Source organism: Abramis brama (genome assembly GCF_963993115.1).
Source record: "Abramis brama genome assembly, chromosome: 15".
NCBI classification, from domain to species: domain Eukaryota; kingdom Metazoa; phylum Chordata; class Actinopteri; order Cypriniformes; family Leuciscidae; genus Abramis; species Abramis brama.
The window spans coordinates 14,168,801-14,186,881 of NC_139977.1; the positions used below are offsets into that span (position 1 = coordinate 14,168,801).

Consider the following 18,081-nt stretch of genomic DNA (forward strand, 5'->3'; position numbering starts at 1 on the left):
AAGAAGATATTCTAGCACGGAGCTCATTGTTCTGTTTCTCTAGCTCTGAGTTGCGTTTAGACTGTTCTGTAGCTATTGCTAAAACAAATTCTCTGTGGCAACAAATAATGGCTTTGACTTTGTTCTTGCGAACACTTGCTCCTAGTACCTTTTTACAATCTTCCATCGACCATGCTTTGTCTGGATGAATCTCATATTTCTTTGTCAAATCCAATCTGACGGACTTCGTCACTATAGAGTCCATTTGTTCTCCCAACAATGTTTTAAATTCGCTTTCTGACCACAATGGAGCTGCACGGCCACCTTTTTCAGTAGTGGGGATCAGTCTGGGATTTTTCCTAAACATTTTTGTGAGTTTTCTTTGTTACCACACAATCAAAAACACTAAAACTTCTCTCTAGTGTCTACACAGAGGGTACACTTGTTAACACATCAGCTATTGTTAACCTTCCTTGCCCAGAGCAAAGGATAACACAAATTACTAGCACTTTACGCTAAAATCTTCCCTGCCTACAAGAACAGAGGATCAACAGAAATAACTAGCACATAAAGCTAATTCTTCTCTGCCTGAAGCAAAGGATAAACCAAAATATTAGCACTAATGCTAACCGTCCCTGATAAAGCGGAGGATAAATCTTCACTAACTTTACAGAGGATAAACCTTCTCTAGCAATGTAGAGGATAATGCAATTTCATCTCAAAAAAAAACTTTTTAGAGGATAAACTTAGTTAACAAAACCCTGCAGCTGTCTGTTAACTACTTCTCTGAACGGCGCAGAGGATTTCAAACTTGTACTGGTCTTTAAAGGTTCTTTTGAATAGAGTAGCACTCACCAACCCTTGGTTGTAAAAGAAGATTCAGACTGGAAATCTTTGTTCAGCTGGAAGTTTCGCTCTGCATTCCAAAAGATGCAGTCTGGAAAGCAGATCTTTGTTTGAGCTTGAAGTTTTCAATCTGGAGGAAGCTGGAAAGATTCAGTCTGGCAGTCTTTGTTTAGCTAGAGGTTTCGCTCTGGATTCCAAAAGATGCAGTCTGGAAAGCAGATCTTTTGTTGAGCTTGCTGTTTCAATCTGGATTCAGGTGAAGAAGCTGGAACTCTATCCGGGTCACGGCACCAAATTGTTGAAAACTTTTTCTTCGTCGAAGCAAGAGACCAGGAGACGTTGGGGATCACGTTCAAACAAAGTTATTCTTTATTGAGGACTTCGCGTTGACGCGGCTGCAGTTCTTCCCAAATCAGTCTGACTAACGTAACTTTACATGGTTTCTTTATAGGCATTTTTGTGGGCTGTCCCTAAAGGTGCTGAACTTATACACAGCCTTTAGGGATGACTACTGCTAAAAACAATAGAGGCAATTACCCCCAACTGAGCTGATGGTACCCCCCAAATTGTATAAATAACACATGGTCACGAGAACGAAGACTTTGTAACATTCACATATAGTTCAACTCTGAGTAGGAAAGATTAAAGACTTCCCCAAAAGGTATAAACAACAAATGGTCACGAGAACGAAGACTTTGTAACATTCACATATATAAACAACAAATGGTCACGAGAGCTAAGACTATGTAACCTTCACACACAGTTCAACACTTAGTGGGAAGATCAAAGACTAACAAAACCCCTGACTATTACAAGGTTTAGACAGCTGACTTAAAGCTGACTTGCATTAAAGAGTAAATTAAATTTGATATTCCACACTTCCTTATTATTGAACTCGTTACACTGGTGCCGAAACCCGGGAAGGAAGAAGGAAAGCCGCCGCTATCATGCAATCTTCGCCAGGTTTGCTGTTTGTGGAGGTCATCCATCAAGAACAAGGCGTTACTGGGAGCGTTGCTTCCAGGTGATTGTCCAGGCACAACAGGAGGACCACGAGAGGTTACAGAGCTGGCTGTTGGCTGAGGGAAGCGACGTGGAGCAGATCATCAACCGCGTGGTACTGGAACAGTTCATAACTCTTCTGCCCAGGAAGACTGCAGAGTGGGTTCAGTGCCACTGCCCAGCATCGCTGGACTCAACCATTCAACTGGCGGAGGACCAGAGGGTGGCGTGCCCAAGGGTCGGCGGAACCCTTCCAGCTGTCTCTCTCACTCCCCTTTATTTTCTCCCCCTCCCTCTACTTCTTCCCCTCGACCTGTCCCTCTCCCTAGGTCCCATCAGTTCCCGAGGGCGGGGTGGGCCAGGTCCAGAATATTCTAGTGCTTCTTGAACCGATCACTCCACAGGCTTCCGTTCAAGATGCTCACGGCCAAACGCATTTTCGAATGTGTGCGGCCACAGGATTGGTTGGCAGCGATCGACCTAAAAGAATGCCTACTTTCATCTCTCCATTATTCCTCAACACAGACCGTTTCTGCTGTTTGCTTTCGATGGGCGGGCATATCAGTGCGCGGTTCTCCCATTCAGGCTAGCCCTGTCTCCTCGCGTCTTCACAAAAGTCATTGAGGCAGTCCTTGTGCCGCTACGGCAAAACGGGGTTCGCATCCTGAACTATCTCGACGACTGGCTGATCCTAGCTCACTCTCGAGACCAGGTTTGTGAACACAGGAACCTAGTGCTCCAGCATCTATCCCGTCTGGGTCTTCGGGTCAACTGGGATAAGAGCAAACTCTCCCCTGTGCAGAGGATCTCTTTTCTCGGTATGGAAATCGACTCGGTCGCCATGTGTGTGCAGCTTACGAGTGAGCACGCGTGCGCAGTCACTGCTGACTTGCCTGAGACAGTTCGAGGGCAAGAGTGCGGTTTCCCTGAAGTTATTTCAGAGGCTCCTGGGGCATATGGCATCCACAGCCGCAGCCACGCCGCTCGGATTGCTTCATATGAGACCGCTTCAGCTCTGGCTTCGCGATCGAGTCCCGAGGTGGGAATGGCAACACAGCAGACCTTCACCCCGTGGATGAACCTCAGCTTTCTACAGGCCGGAGTGCCCTTAGAACGAGTTTCCAGGCATGTTGTTGTCTCAACAGATGCCTCCACCACGGGCTGGGGTGCCATGTGCAATGGACATGCTACCACGGGCTCCTGGACAGGACCCCAGCACCTTTGGCATGTCAATTGCCTCGAGTTGCTGGTGGTACGTCTGGCTCTACACCGCTTCCGTGCGTTGTTCAAGAACCAGCACGTACAAGTCCGCTCAGACAATACCGCGACAGTAGCATTCATTAACTGACAAGATGGTCTACGCTCCCGCCGTATGTCACAACTCGCAGACCCTGTTCAAGATCAGGGAGGACGAGGAGCAGGTCATTCTGGTTGCGCCTCATTGGCCCACCCGGACCTGGTTCTCTGAACTAGTACTCCTCGCAACAGCACCTCCCTGGCCAAATCCTCTGAGGAAGGACCTCCTTTCTCAGAGACGGGCACCCTATGGCACCCTCGTCCCGTTCTGTGCAACCTCCACGTTTGGCTCATGGACGGGACGAGGCAGGTTTGAGTACCCTACCACCACCGGTGGTAGCTAACATTACTTCTGCTAGAGCATCGTCCATGGGACCATGATGTCCATGATGCCTACGTGTTGAAGTGGAACCTCACCTGGTGCTCTTCTCGCAGAGAAGACCAAAGAAAATCGATACCGATCAGTATCGTGCTTTACTTCCTGCAAGAAGGATTGGACTGAAGGCTGTCTCCCTCCACCCTCAAAGTGTATGTTGCCGCTATCGCCGCACATCATGATGCAGTTGAGGATAAGTCTGTGGGGAAGCACGTCCTGGTCATCAGGTTCCTGAGGAGACTGAATCCGCCTCGCCTTCCTCTCGTACCTCTCAGTAGTTCTAAATGCCCTGCAGAGTGCTCTGCAATCAGTGGAGCTTAAGTTTTAAGTTTGTTTCAATGAAGACAGCGCTCCTGGTTGCATTGGCCTCCATCAAGAGGGTAGGGGACCTGCAGGCATTTTTGGTTGACGAAGCGTGCCTGGAGTTCGGGCCGACCTATTCTCATGTGATCCTGAGACCCCAGCCTGGATATGTGTCCAAGGTTCCCACCACTCTCTTTCGAGACCAGGTGGTGAAACTGCAAGCACTGCCCTTGGAGGAGGCAGACCCAGCCTTGGCACTGCTCTGTCCAGTATGCGCCCTCCGTGCTTACGTAGACAGAACGCAGTGTTTCAGGACCTCAGACCTGTCTGTTATGGTGGGAAGCTGAAGGGAAAGGCTCTCTCCAAGCAAAGGTTGTCTCACTGGATAGTGGACGCCATTGCTTTGGCATACCAGCAGCAAGGTCGACCATGCCCCCTTGGTGTGAAGGCACACTCCACCCGGAGAATGGGGCTCTAGCGCATGGCGCCTCGCTAACAGCTGCAGGCTGGGCGACACCCAACACATTCACGAGATTCTACAATCTCTGAGTGGAGCCAGTGTCCTCTTGTGTACTCGCTTCAACTAGACGGTACTAGGATCTGCTCAGGTGTCTTCGCTTGCTCACCATTCTACTCCTCAGACTGGATACGTGCAATATTCTCCTCAGGTGAGCTTCCCCGAGAAGCCCTGAGTTCCTCCAGCGCCGTTGACGTCAACGCCAGAGTTATGCCACCGGCAGCTTTCGCGTTGGCTAGGTGCCTCCATGTGCATCCTGCATCGCGTCCTCCTCACTAGTGTCTCGATCAATGATCCTGATGAAGAACATCATGCACTTCGCCATTGTGCTGCTAGAAAAGAAAGACAAGCAAGACACTATGAAGCATTTATATGTGTCTGTGCTATATCATCTATATTTGTACATTTTAGTCCCAAAACAAAATGTCATAATATTTTGTTTGAAAACTGTGATGAAACAAAGAACATGAAAGATTCTTATGAAACAGGGTCACTGCGGACTAAATACAGTTTGCGCATACGTGTGTGTGTGTGTGTGTGTGTGTGTGTCAGATATATTAGATGCAGTTCAGGGTTGGATCAAGTTTCTCTCTGTGAAAAAGAATGAGTGTAATACTCAAAATAGTTTGTGTGTGTGTGTGTGTGTGTGTTTGGGTAGTGTGTGTATGCATGTATCCACACATGCATATGTTTGCAAGCACACATGTACATATGTGTACATGAACATAATGAACATGCTCCTGAAAACTAAATTTTTCTCTTATTTTCAGTCTCTCCCATTCACTTTAAATGGCCAGCCATTTTTGACCGAAATTAGATGCTTACTCTCAGATAAATGAGGCCTATGATTAATCGGATGCAAATAGAAATATAAAACCAGTACTAATTGAAAGAGAACAAGTTGACAAAAAGATTGAATCCAATATTGGGTGATGATATTGCATAACAAGTGATTTATAAGCTATTTTTTATAGGCCTGTCATTTTTGACCAGGAACAAAAACAGTGTTATAGGGTTTTGAGTTAAGAAATGTATCATGGGGTCATGAATCATTTTGCAGGATTAGCAGGTTGTAACTTCACTTATTGCCATAAACACTCACAATCAGCAGCCTCGCTGCTCATGGCAACCTATTCTATGAATAGTTTTTTTGTCCCCCAAAGGGGTTATGACAATATCACAGAAAACAATATAAGCCACACATTAAAAGGCAAAAACAAGTTGTACTGTTTGACCTAATCATTATTGGGAGGATCGTAGGCAGAGTGAGGCAAGATACTAGTTACATTTATAAAGTAAAACTCAATACTGATGAAGATGATTGTTACTTCACATTAGATACATTTATTTTAGATTTTGACTAATTAGACTTTGACTTTGTTTATCTACAGTTTTATAAATATATATATAAAAAAATATGTTTGTTTGTCAAGCAATGTACTGTATTTAAAAAAATAAAAAAAATAAAAAAATACCACAGTTTGGCCTATAGGCAGTTTTGGTATACACAGGGAAATGCTGGATATGAAACAGGGAAATTCTATTAATTTGTAATGTGCATTTTACACAAAGAGGTAAGGTAATATGTTTAAGAGTATATGTAATTAGTAATGTCTATTTGTTATTATATTTGCAGATTTTGTGTACAGCAACCAATGGACAACTTGACATTCACAAACAGCATTCTCCTCGTGGAGGGACTGAAAGTTACACCTCAGTCATCTCAGCCTGTTTTCATTCTCCTTCTCTTGGCTTATGTCTTTACAATGGTATCAAACATTGGGCTTATATTTCTGATCTCAACAGAGAAGAATCTGCATGACCCAATGCATTTTCTGTTCTGTAACTTGCCACTGAATGATATACTAGGGACCACTGTGATTATGCCACGCTTGCTGCAGGACATTTTAAGGGAAACCTCAGAGCGCAATATATCATATGCAGAGTGTGTTATTCAAGCTTATTTTGTGCATGTATTTACAGCAGCATGCCACTATGTGCTGATGATCATGGCCTTTGACAGATATGTGGCTATATGTAATCCATTGCGATACACGACTATAATGACCAATAAAATGGTTATTAAACTATCAGCATTTGCTTGGGGCCTGGCCATTCTTTTAGTGACAATTATGATAGGACTTACCTTGCGTCTGTCTCATTGTAGGTATAAAATTGAAAACCCTTTCTGTGACAATGCCTCACTATTTAAACTGTCCTGTGACGATGTAAGTATTAATAATGTGTTTGGAGTTGTTTATACCATAATTATAGCCTGCCTGTCAGCAGTATCTATATTTATAACATATGTCAAAATTGCTACTCTATGTATAAGAAGCAAAAACAAAGCACTCAACAGCAAAGCCATTAAAACCTGCAGCACTCATTTAACTGTTTATTTAATCATGCTTGTTTCTGGAGCCACTTTTATTTTACTTCATCGTTTTCCTGAATACTCTGATAGCAGGAAACTAGCTAGTATAATGTTTCACATTGTACCACCAGGATTAAATCCCTTAGTATATGGTTTACAAACCAAAGAGATAAGACAAAAGATTGTAAAAAACTGGTGGAGAAAAAAGTAAATTCCTCAATGGATTATATATCTTCATAACATATTAATATTATTTTAAAGGATTTATTGTATGTGAAATTAATATTTTAATAATATTTAGCTAAGAATAACTGTAACACTGCAAACACTGTAACTTTGTTCTGTACTTAAATCCTTTTCAGTATTTATCAGGTGTTTGTATGAGAATTGTTGACTTAAAATGTAAACCAATTTAAATTAAGTTGTAAGCACATATTACATGGAAAAAAGAAAATAAATAACAAGAAATAAACAACATTTCGGCTCATTATACAAGCACAAAAAGCAACTTTAAAAAATAGACTTTTTAAAGGGGTCCTTGATTATGATTTCACTTTTTTAACTTTAGTTAGTTTGTAATGTTGTTGTTTGAGCATAAACAACATCTGCAAAGTTACGACCCTCAAAGTTCGATGCAAATGGAGATATTTTCTTTTACAGAAATCAATTTTTAAGGACTACATCAAACGGCTCATAGGGACTACAACAAGCTTCTTCCTGGGTTGATGACATCACAAACCCTAAAGTTCAGTAGCCTCGCCCACTGATTCGAGCATGACAAGTAGTAGTAGGTAAATAACAGATGTGAGTGTGAGTAAAACAGTTTTTACTGTGTCACTATTGCTTTGTTACAGATCATTTGTTATGTATGGATTAAGTGTACATGTCTAACCAAAATCACCAGTGTCCAGTGATTTCTGATATGTAATGATTCATGTAGGCCTACAGTCAGATGTTTTTGTCTCAAAATTGTTTATTGTCAGTAAATCAAACCAGTGACTAAACTGCCAACTTCACATTGTTTCTCTTAGTAGCAGTGGCAGCTGGTGCAAACAAACTGGTTTGTTGGTGCAAACAAACTGAATTATTAATGCAGGAATGAATGTAGGCTACTTGTTAAATAACCATTTAACAGTGATAATAATGTATCATTAGCTTACTGCTTAAAAATGGAAAATTCAGCATTTAAAGAAATCTGAGTTTTGGCCTGAATGGCGATGTATGGTATAATCTCAGTATTTACTTTTTTTATTTGAATAAACTAAAAAAAAATCTATATTTTTACTGATCAATATTGTCCTACAAACCTTGCAGTCTATCTACCTTGCAGTCTATCCAAAAAAGGGGTCAAATCACATTACATTCTAACATTACAACATTACAATCTAAAAACAAAATAATGCTTTTTAAAGAAGTGTTAAATTTATTAAACTTAAAATAAATGTCGTAAAAATATACATATTTAAAAATTTATAAATGAAAATAACTGGCTTCCGGTAATGGTCGACGTGCGTTCACGGGAGATGGATGCCGGTGTATGACGTAGGATGTAAATCCGTGCGGTTTTGTCGTAAAAATTTGTAAAAAATATAAAACATTTAAAACTTTATAAATGAATCAACGGATTACCCTCAGAAGGCCTTCGTTTATCCCCCTGGAGCCAGATGGATTACTTTTGTGAAGGATGCATGCACATTTTTGGGACTTGAAGGAGGTGGACCCCATAACTTGACATTATAACCACTGAAAGATCGAAGACATTTTCTAAAATAACTGAAAATGTGTTCGTCTGAAAAATGATTGACATATGCATCTCGAACGGCTTGAGGGTGAGTAAATCATGGGTTTAATATCATTTTTGGCCGAACTATCCCTTTAAAGAGTATATTTGATGTGATGAATTGCTCTGTCATTTATCAGATTTACAGATTTACCAATTGTTATAATTTCAATTTGTGCTGGTTAATAATGGTTAATTATGAACAATGAACAATGGGTAAAATTGGGGGGTGTGGTGGGGTCGGGGCTCCATTAGGGCTCCTCCCCTAACCGCATGTGATCTCACTCCAAGCTTTTGATAAAACTTGAGAACCCTGATGACGTATTACACAGGTGCCGTTTTACACTCACAATCACACCAGTAGTGACGTCATATGCTGCCGCCTGCCAATGTCAAGTTCATTGTCATATTTAGACTCATGCTTCAGACAATGGTCATGCATGATGCATTCCCCATACACTGAAAGCAATCATATGTAGGATTTACTAAATCATCATAACACATTTTAAGTAAATTTGACTGCTACTGCTCTGTACAACTTATCTGTTATCATCAAGTAAAATCTACTTACTCTCTTAACATTCATAAAGAAATTAAGTAAAAATTGCTTAATTATATCACATAGAATTAAGTCAATTCTACTTAACCAAGCTAGGTAAATGTAACAAAATGACATAAAATTTTACTCAAGTAATATAAACCAGGCTTTTAAAATGTATGTTTTACTTAGAAACATCTAAGAAAATAATATAATAGATAACGTGTAGATACTATATCTACATAATAGAAATAATGCAGCACTCACCCGAACACAGACAATTCAATACTTTGTACACAATAATGGTAACATTTGATAGTGACTGTGTCCTAATGAGTAGAAAATTAATTCCAGATGTCGCAAAATCGCACGTTACTAAACCTAACAACATAAACAATGATAAAACAATGAAAAAACAGCTGGAAAACAGCAAAAGAATCAACCTTATTAATTATTCATGCCCCAGTGAATGATGGGAAGACTAGTATCAGAAATGTTGAGTAGGTTTTACGCTTTAATTTCTACAAGCTTGAATTGAGTACTAATATAGAATTAACTTTTTTTTCCATTATTGCCTGAAATTAAAGCTTTAGCGTAACGTTCTGCCAGGAAGACTCAGTGTTATGTCACTCATTACTTCTGGTTATCCAATCACTATTTAATACCTAGAGTATAAAAGATTGGTACTTACACACGTTTTAGTTTGCAGATGACGACACAAACATTCACCTCCATCCTCCTCACCACCACCAGGATGGTCCCTGTCCTTACCTCCCCGCCTCCATCTTCAGGCAGGAAATGCAAAGTCCGCTACCCTCTGAATACGAGCTATGGATGGGGCCGTGCCAAAGAACTTTATAAATAATTGCTTGCTGGGCTGTAAGTAAATTAATGCTTTGTTACATCATTCTATCTCCCGAGTCTTTCTGGTAGAAATATTTTTTGTTGTTGTTGCTATAAAATGTGAATGGACTTAATGAAATTACAAGACTCCTGTGAAACATTTCTGTTTTTTTATTCTTCCCGTAAGGGTGGTTAACAGAAGATACAATTTGTTTGTCAGTTTATTTAAACTGTCTGGCGCCCAACCTGAACAATTAAAATTTTGGGCAAAACACTGTTACAGTGACATATTGACCCCTTTGCTTGGGAGAGAAGGTTTCTCCGAAGGTGATTTTGGCCACAGAGCTGCTGACATTAGCTGTACCAATTCTGGGAACCAGGGCTCACATGCACCAGAAGAACCTCACATGCTTCTTCCCGAATCCGACTGATGGCCATGGAGAGAAAGCATAAAGGCCAGCGTGTCCATTCCCTCGGAAAAAAAAAAACACTCGGCAGTGGGAGTTCTCTTCCATCGCGAAGAGATCCACATCTGCTCGACAGAAGGTGTGCCATAACATTTCGACCATCCGGGGGAGGGCGGCTGCGAGACAGCATGTCTGCCCCATTTAAGGATCCTGGCACATGAACCGCTGTCACTGAGCTGAGGTTCTTCTGAGCCTATTGGAGAAGACAGCTCGCCAATCTGTGTAGAGGGTGAGACTGAGACCTTCTTGGTGGTTTATAAAGGCAACCACCGTCCAGTTGTCCGATCGGACCAGGACATGGCCCCTGAGTACAGAGCGGAACTCTTCGAAGGCCAGCCCTACCGCCATCATTTCTAGGCAGTTGATGTGCCAATTTGCCGCATAGGGCACCCAAGCCTGTCTTGGAGGCGTCTGTGATGACTACTTTTCTCCTGGAAACTGTGCCGAGTCTTACACCGTTCTGGTAGAAGCGGGGAGATCTCCAAGGAACCAGAGCTCTGACACAGCTGTGGGTCACATTGATTGTATATCATCCTGTGCTCCACGCATTGGGTGGGGTGAGGACTTTCAACCAGTGCTGGAGTGGTCGCATGTGGAGCAGGCCCAGCGTAATGACTGAGGAGGCTGCTGCCATGAGGCCTAGTCTTCATCTGAGCATCCTTCTTGGGGACAAGGATGTAGAGGCTGTAAAAGCCAGACTCGCTGTGTTCCGTGGGAACTCTCCCCACGGTGTCTTTTTCTAGCAGGGACTGAACTTCGGCTCTGAGGACATGAGAGCTGTCATCTGAGACAGAAGTATGAATCACGCCCCTGAAGCGGGGCGGTCTGCAAACGAATTGGACCAAGTAACCTCTTTCTATGAACTGAAGAGAGGACTGGTAAACGGGTATGTTTTGCATGGTTAAACTTCCGGTTCATCTTTCGTCTATGGGCTGGGTTGATGTTGGAACTGGCCAACTGGCGGTGCCGTCTTGGGGTGACTGGAGGCTGCGGTGGAACTGGCTCTCTAAGGCAGGATGCGACGCATAGCTTGCGATGACTTCTGAGCCTCTATGTATCATTCCGGGAATCCGTCCACCATGGAGCCGAACAAGTCAGATGGGGAAACAGGGGAATACAGGAGAGCCATCTTTTCAACATCATTAATCTTGGTGAGATTGAGCCATAAGTGGCGTTCCAGCACCAATAAACTGGCCATGGCATTACCGATGGCTTGGGCTGTGGCTTTAGTAGTGCGCAGGGCCAAGTCTGTTGCGCTGCGCAGCTCCTTAAAAATAGTCTGGTCAGGTCCAGACTCATCCATTTTGTGGAGAAGTGTGGCCTGATACACTTGTAAAACTGCCATCGTGTGAAGAGCGGAGCCGCCCTGTCCGACTCGGCCACCTGTGTTCAGAGTGTTTGTGCATCGTGTTTTATGTGTTTTATGTATTTTTAAAGAACTTTTTAAATTATTGGATGCATAATTTTAAACTGGACTGAATTCGGACGACGTTATTATGGCGATATTTAATATTGGCAAGTTGTTTTGCCTTCTCTGGCTATGGGGAATAGTGGTTTGGAGAGTTACTCAAACACTGGGCCCGCAGGATGGAAGTGAACCCAGGCTAGGACTGTCCTTCATCACCTATAGCTGGCTGGAGCTCTTGGGGTTGCGGGTCTCAGCTTTAGGTGGATTTGTCCCTGACTTCGACCTGTCGGAAATCACCTTAAAGACCAGGAAGAGAGGCCGCAGAGGAGGAGTTCGAGTTAGGAACAGTCGGCGGAGATATAAACCAGTGTTACCCGCAGTGATTATGGGGAACGTCTGTTCTTTGGTAAATAAAGTGGATGAATTGTCTGCTCTTGTGCGCTCTCCTTTGTACGATCGCCTTTTTCGACAGAGCAGCCTACTGTGCTTTACGGAGACTTGCTTGTCCAATAAGATACCAGAGTCTCATGTTAAAATGGAAGGATTTTCACTCCTCAGACTGGACAGAGACCCGGAGAGGACTGGTAAAAAACTAGGAGGAGGTGTTTGCCTCTATGTGAACGATCAGTGGTGCCATCCTAATCATGTTACGGTGAAAGAGAAAATTTGTGACCAGAACTTTGAACTGCTTGCGGTAAGTTGCTGACCTTATTACTTGCCCAGAGAACTTTCTCATGTTATTGTACAAGTGGTCTACATTCCTCCATTGGGAAATGGAAGGCTGGCCACGGAAACAATTTCGAGAGTTACATATGATATGCAACGCACTTCTCCGGATGCATTGGTTATAGTAAATGGGGATTTTAACCACAGTACACTCTCTGCTACCTTACCCTCCTTTAAGCAAATGGTTGCATGTCCTACTAGGGATGGTAAAATCACTGACCTATTGTAGTGCCTTCCAGTAAGTCACTTCGGACGCCTCAGGGGTTTCAATAGATTGTTCGTTTTATTCCAGTATAACATTTGATTCTCAAAACTTGTAATAACGAAAACATAAATATGGATGACGAACGACGTAATCCCTCCAATACTTGCAATACGATAAACTGTCACTAAACTGATAAATAAACCGACAAGTAAATAAATTGAAAACCATATGCCTGCTGGCCTCCATGCATTTCCAACATCCAATTCCAAACTTTCCAACACCTCAAGGATTCCTCCTTTGTCTACCTCTATGCCACTAATTGGCGCAGGTGTGCAATTTGAACTCTTTCTGTTCCAAGGCCTTCCAAGGCCGCAAGGTCATAATTCACCAGCAGGGGTCATTAAATTAACTTAAACATAAATGTCACAAATGGCTCCTAGGGCCCTATTTTAACGATCTGAAACGCAAGTGTCAAAGCGCAAAGCGCAAGTAACTTTGTGGGCGGGTCTTGGCGCTGTTGCTATTTTCCCAGCGGGATAAATGACTCATGCGCCAGGCGCAAATCTAAAATGGGTTGGTCTGAAGTAGCTTCATTATTCATAGGTGTGGTTTGGGCGTAACGTGAAATAAACCAATCAGAGCGTCATCTCACATTCCCTTTAAGAGCAGACGCGCTTTGTTCTAAAGCGGATTCCTATTATAACGGCGGATTTGCCAGACGCGCGCCAGGAGCGGTTCACAGCCAAGGAGAGCAACGCTCTCGTCAGGGACGTTGGGGATGGAGAAACCCACCCAAATTAACTTCGGTTAAAAAGGCGTATGATAATTTGGGTAAATGTGTAAGCTAGATGTATGCTTTTATAATAAATTGTCTATCTATCTATCTATCTATCTATCTATCGTAATAATGTATGATTTGCAAAAATGAAAACTGCTGCTTCTGTGTAGATGAGAGAATCAAAGTGTATGCGCGTTGTGCACACGCTACATTGATTATGGCCAAGCATGCACCCTTACAATAGCATATGAATAACATGCGCAACGCGCCACTGACTTTAAACTATTTTTTCCTGGTTAGTGGCGCAATTGTTTTCTAAACCTGCAAAATAGCATGAAGGAACGTTTGCGCCGGAACACGCCTCCTTTTTTGCGCTGAACCGCCCAGGGAGCGCAAGTTCATTCCCTAGTTTAGCGACGTGCTTCTGTGGAGGGAAAAGCGCGCTTTGCGCGGGTGCAAAATAGGAATGATACATGCGTCGGTGTACAAAGTCAATTGCGCTGGGTGCAAGATAGGGCCCCTACACCTATTCTATACGAACGTTAAGGAGAGTTATGGTGCAAAGAGGCTCCCACCACTGGGGCAATCTGATCATAATTTAATATCCTTGACATCCAAATACTTACCTGCAATCCGAAATCAGCCCATTGGCTATAAGACTGTGTGTGTGTGGTAAGCTGTGAAAGGTTAAGAGGATGTTTTGATTGTACAGACTGGTCAGTGTTTTTTGACGATGATGATTTGGACAGTATTTCTGACAAAGTCACCTGTCATATAAATTACTGTATCGAGTCTGTCATTCCACGTAAACAAATTAAAATGTTTCCTAATAATAAACCATGCGTTACTAGGGAGGTTAAAGCAGCTATTAATAGGAAAAAAAACAGCTTTTTTTAGTGGTGATAGGGATCAGATTAAAACTGTGCAAAAGGAACTGAAGAGAGTTATTAAACAGAGTAAAGTTAACTATAAGGAAAGAGTTGAAGAACAAATGTCTAATTGTAACACATGGGGCCTTTGGAATGGTTTGAAATCTCTTGCTGGTTATGGAACCAAAAATAACAGTGCTTGCTGGTCAGGACTGAATGTAAATGAGGTAAATACGTTTTTTGCAAGGTTTGATGACTCTGATTTCTCTGCCTCTCATGATATGATTTTAGAATCTCTTGTACAGAGTGATAATGTGGACTGTAGTCCAGCAATTGTTATTAATGAAAATGATTTTCGTCGGCAGTTAAAGTGTCTTAAGACCAACAAAGCAGCAGGCCCTGATGGTATTCACCCACGTACTTTGAAAGTCTGTGCTGATCAGTTGTGCTCAGTTTTTCACTAAATTTTTTCTTTGTCCTTGTCTTCATTGAAAATACCTGATATGTGGAAAACATTGTGTATTGTTCCAATTCCAAAACATGGTAATGTGGGTTGTAGTTTAAATAATTTGAGACCCATTGATTTGACATCACAAATAATGAAATGTTTTGAGAGGATTATCCTTGGTTATCTGGGTAGTCAGTTGTCAGATTTTCAAGATCTGTTACAGTTTGCATATCGAAAAGGTGTGGGAGTAGATGATGCCATACTCTTTATGTTGCATAATATTTACAATCATTTGGAAACAACTTCCAGCTCTGTTAAGATTATGTTTTTTGATTTTTCTAGTGCTTTTAATTCAATTCAACCACATGTTTTAGCTGATAAATTGCTGTGTTGTAGCCTACATAGTAAAACTATTATGTGGGTATTGAATTACCTTATATGTCGACCCCAGTTTGTTAGGCTGGGTGACAAAATGTCTGACATTATTTTAACTAAAACAGGAGCCCCTCAAGGCACAGTTTTATCACCTTTTCTTTTTTCATTGTATACAGCTGAGTACAGGCACACTCAGACTTCATGTTGTATACAAAAGTATTCAGACAATACTGCCCTTGTGGGTTTAATTAATCAAGGCAATGACGTGGACTATAGAAGAGAGGTTGAGTTATTTGTTAGATGGTGTGATGAAAATTTCCTAAATTTGAATGTGGAGAAGACTAAGGAGTTGATCATTGATTTTAGATGAAAAAAAAGAAGTTATAGTACCAGTGATAATTAACGGTCAGAAAGTAGAGATTGTTCAGTCTTATTGGTGTCCATTTCGACAGTAAACAACTGGAAGAAGAATAGTGAGGCTGTTTTTAAGAAGGCGCAATCAAGACTATTCTTTTTGAGGAAGTTGAGTTCTATTGGTGTAAGTAGGAAGCTTATTTATGTTTTTTTATCAGGGAATCATTGTGTTTTGTTTTATGCAGTGCTCTGTTGGGGATGTAGTATCACTGTAGATGATAAAAATAGGATTAATAAATTGATTAGAAAGGCTGGTTCGGTCATTGGCCTTAATCCTGATTCACTTGAGGTTACTGTGGAGAAGAGAACAAGGGCAAAATTAAAAATAATTATGTGTTACAAAGGTCATCCACTACATTGTATTTTTAGTGGACTTAAAAGTTCATTTAGTGGAAGATTAGTAATGCCTTGGTGTTCTACAGAGCGATTTAGAAGGTATTTTACTCCGAATGCAGTTAGGTTTTTAAATGTAGTTGTGTAATTTTTTGTATGTATTGATTGTTGTTGTTTTTTAATGTTTATTTGTCTATCTGCGGTGTCTGTAATGTGCAATGGTGGTGAACGAGTTTCCCCTTACAGGGATTAATAAAGTTTTTCTAATCTAATCTAATCAATTGTCTGTGAAATTCACAGACGTGAACCAATCAGACTTCAGAATTTGGACAAAACGGGAGTTTTCCCTGTTGGGTTGATGAAAGAGAAAACTCATATAAACCCCACATTAAAAGTACAGAGAACTTCAAGTCATACTGTTTGACTAAATCATTACAGGGAGGATATTAATGAGACTAAGGCAAGATGCAGCACTTACATTTATTAAGTAACATTAATGTATACAGACTGCTATCTACTGAAATGTATTTACATAGGCAACCTTTTGTTTGTGCATTTATAAATCAGGTACATTGTCAGCATATATAATGTTAACTAGTTTATTAATTTGTGTAGTGTTAACAATGTTAACAATTGTCATGTCATGTACTGCAGTAACAGCAAGGAAAGTATGTTGTAAAAAATGTACAGAGCCACAGAACACCAGAGCATTAGTTTATAATGTGCAGTATATCCAATTAAGTAATTCAAGGTAATTTATATTATTAATCAAACTGATATCTGTTTGTTACTCTGTTTACAGGTATTGTGTACAGCAGCAAATGGACAACCTGACATTAAGAAACAGCATTCTCCTCGTGGAGGGACTCAAAGTTACACATCAGTCCTCTTACCCTGTTTTCATTGTGCTTTTCTTGGCTTATATTTTTGCAGTGGTATCAAACATTACACTTATATTTCTGATTTCAACAGAGAAGAATCTGCATGATCCTATGCATTTTCTGTTCTGTAACTTGCCAGTTAATGATTTATTAGGGACCACTGTCATTATGCCACGCTTGCTGCAGGACATTTTAAGAGAAACCTCAGAGCGCAATATATCATATGCAGAGTGTGTTATTCAAGCTTATTTTGTGCATGTATTTACAGCAGCATGCCACTATGTGCTGATGATCATGGCTTTTGACAGATATGTGGCTATATGTAATCCATTGCGATACACGACTATAATGACCAATAAAATGGTGGTTAAACTATCAGCATCAGCCTGGGGGCTGTCAGTACTTGTGGTGACAATTATGTTAGCTCTCACTGTGCGTCTGTCTCACTGCAGATCAACAATTGAAAACCCTTTCTGTGACAATGCCTCACTATTCAAACTGTCCTGTGAAGATGTAAGTATTAATAATGTGTTTGGAGTTGCTTATACCGCAATTATAGCCTGCCTGTCAGCAGTATCTATATTTATAACATATGTCAAAATTGCTAATCTATGCATAAGGAGCAAAAACAAAGCACTCAACAGCAAAGCCATAAAAACTTGCAGCACTCATTTAGCGGTTTATTTAATCATGTTCGTTTCTGGAGGCATTTTTATTTTTCTTCATCGTTTTCCTGAATACCCTGAAAGCAGAAAACTAGCTAGTGTAATGTTTCACATTGTACCACCAGGATTAAATCCCTTAGTATATGGTTTACAAACCAAAGAGATAAGACAAAAGATTGTTAAAGTTTGGTGTAGATAAATAGAGAATTCTTGAATTTATTATGCATTTTATTCCAAGAAAATGTAGTGTCATTTTTTTTTTTTATGTGCGCTAATCTTACAGTTTTAAGTGGAAACATACAGGTGCTGGTCATAAGATTAGAATATCATCAAAAAGTTGATTTATTTCAAGAATTCAACTTAACAGGTGAAACTAATATATTATATAGACTCATTACATGCAAAGTGAGATATTTCAAGCCTTTATTTGTTATAATTTTGATGATTATGGCTTACAGCTTATGAAACCCACAAAATCAAATTCCCAGAAAATTAGAATATTACATGAAATCACACAGTAATTACACAGTAATACCATGGTCATTGAACCAGGTTTTGGTTCTTTTGGCAGTGTGGGCAGGTGCAAATCCTGCTGGAAAATGAAGTCAGCATCTCCATAAAGCTTGTCTGCTGAAGGAAGCATGAACTGCTCTGGAAA

The 18,081-nt window shown here is 41.0% G+C and overlaps 2 protein-coding genes across 2 annotated transcripts; both read left to right on the plus strand.

Moving 5' to 3' along the window:
- Positions 1 to 5,974: 5,974 nt before the first annotated feature.
- On the plus strand, positions 5,975 to 6,904 carry LOC311097251 (olfactory receptor 8G17-like; the record flags this gene model as incomplete). The annotated part of the gene is made up of 1 exon (XM_084136805.1): positions 5,975 to 6,904. The coding sequence occupies one exon, from the start codon at positions 5,975 to 5,977 to the stop codon at positions 6,902 to 6,904; it is 930 nt and encodes a 309-aa protein (XP_083992931.1).
- Positions 6,905 to 16,698: 9,794 nt separating this feature from the next.
- LOC311097857 (olfactory receptor 52E4-like) lies at positions 16,699 to 17,622 on the plus strand (the record flags this gene model as incomplete). Its single annotated transcript, XM_084137809.1, has 1 exon — positions 16,699 to 17,622. The coding sequence occupies one exon, from the start codon at positions 16,699 to 16,701 to the stop codon at positions 17,620 to 17,622; it is 924 nt and encodes a 307-aa protein (XP_083993935.1).
- Between the last annotated feature and the right edge of the window lie 459 nt (positions 17,623 to 18,081).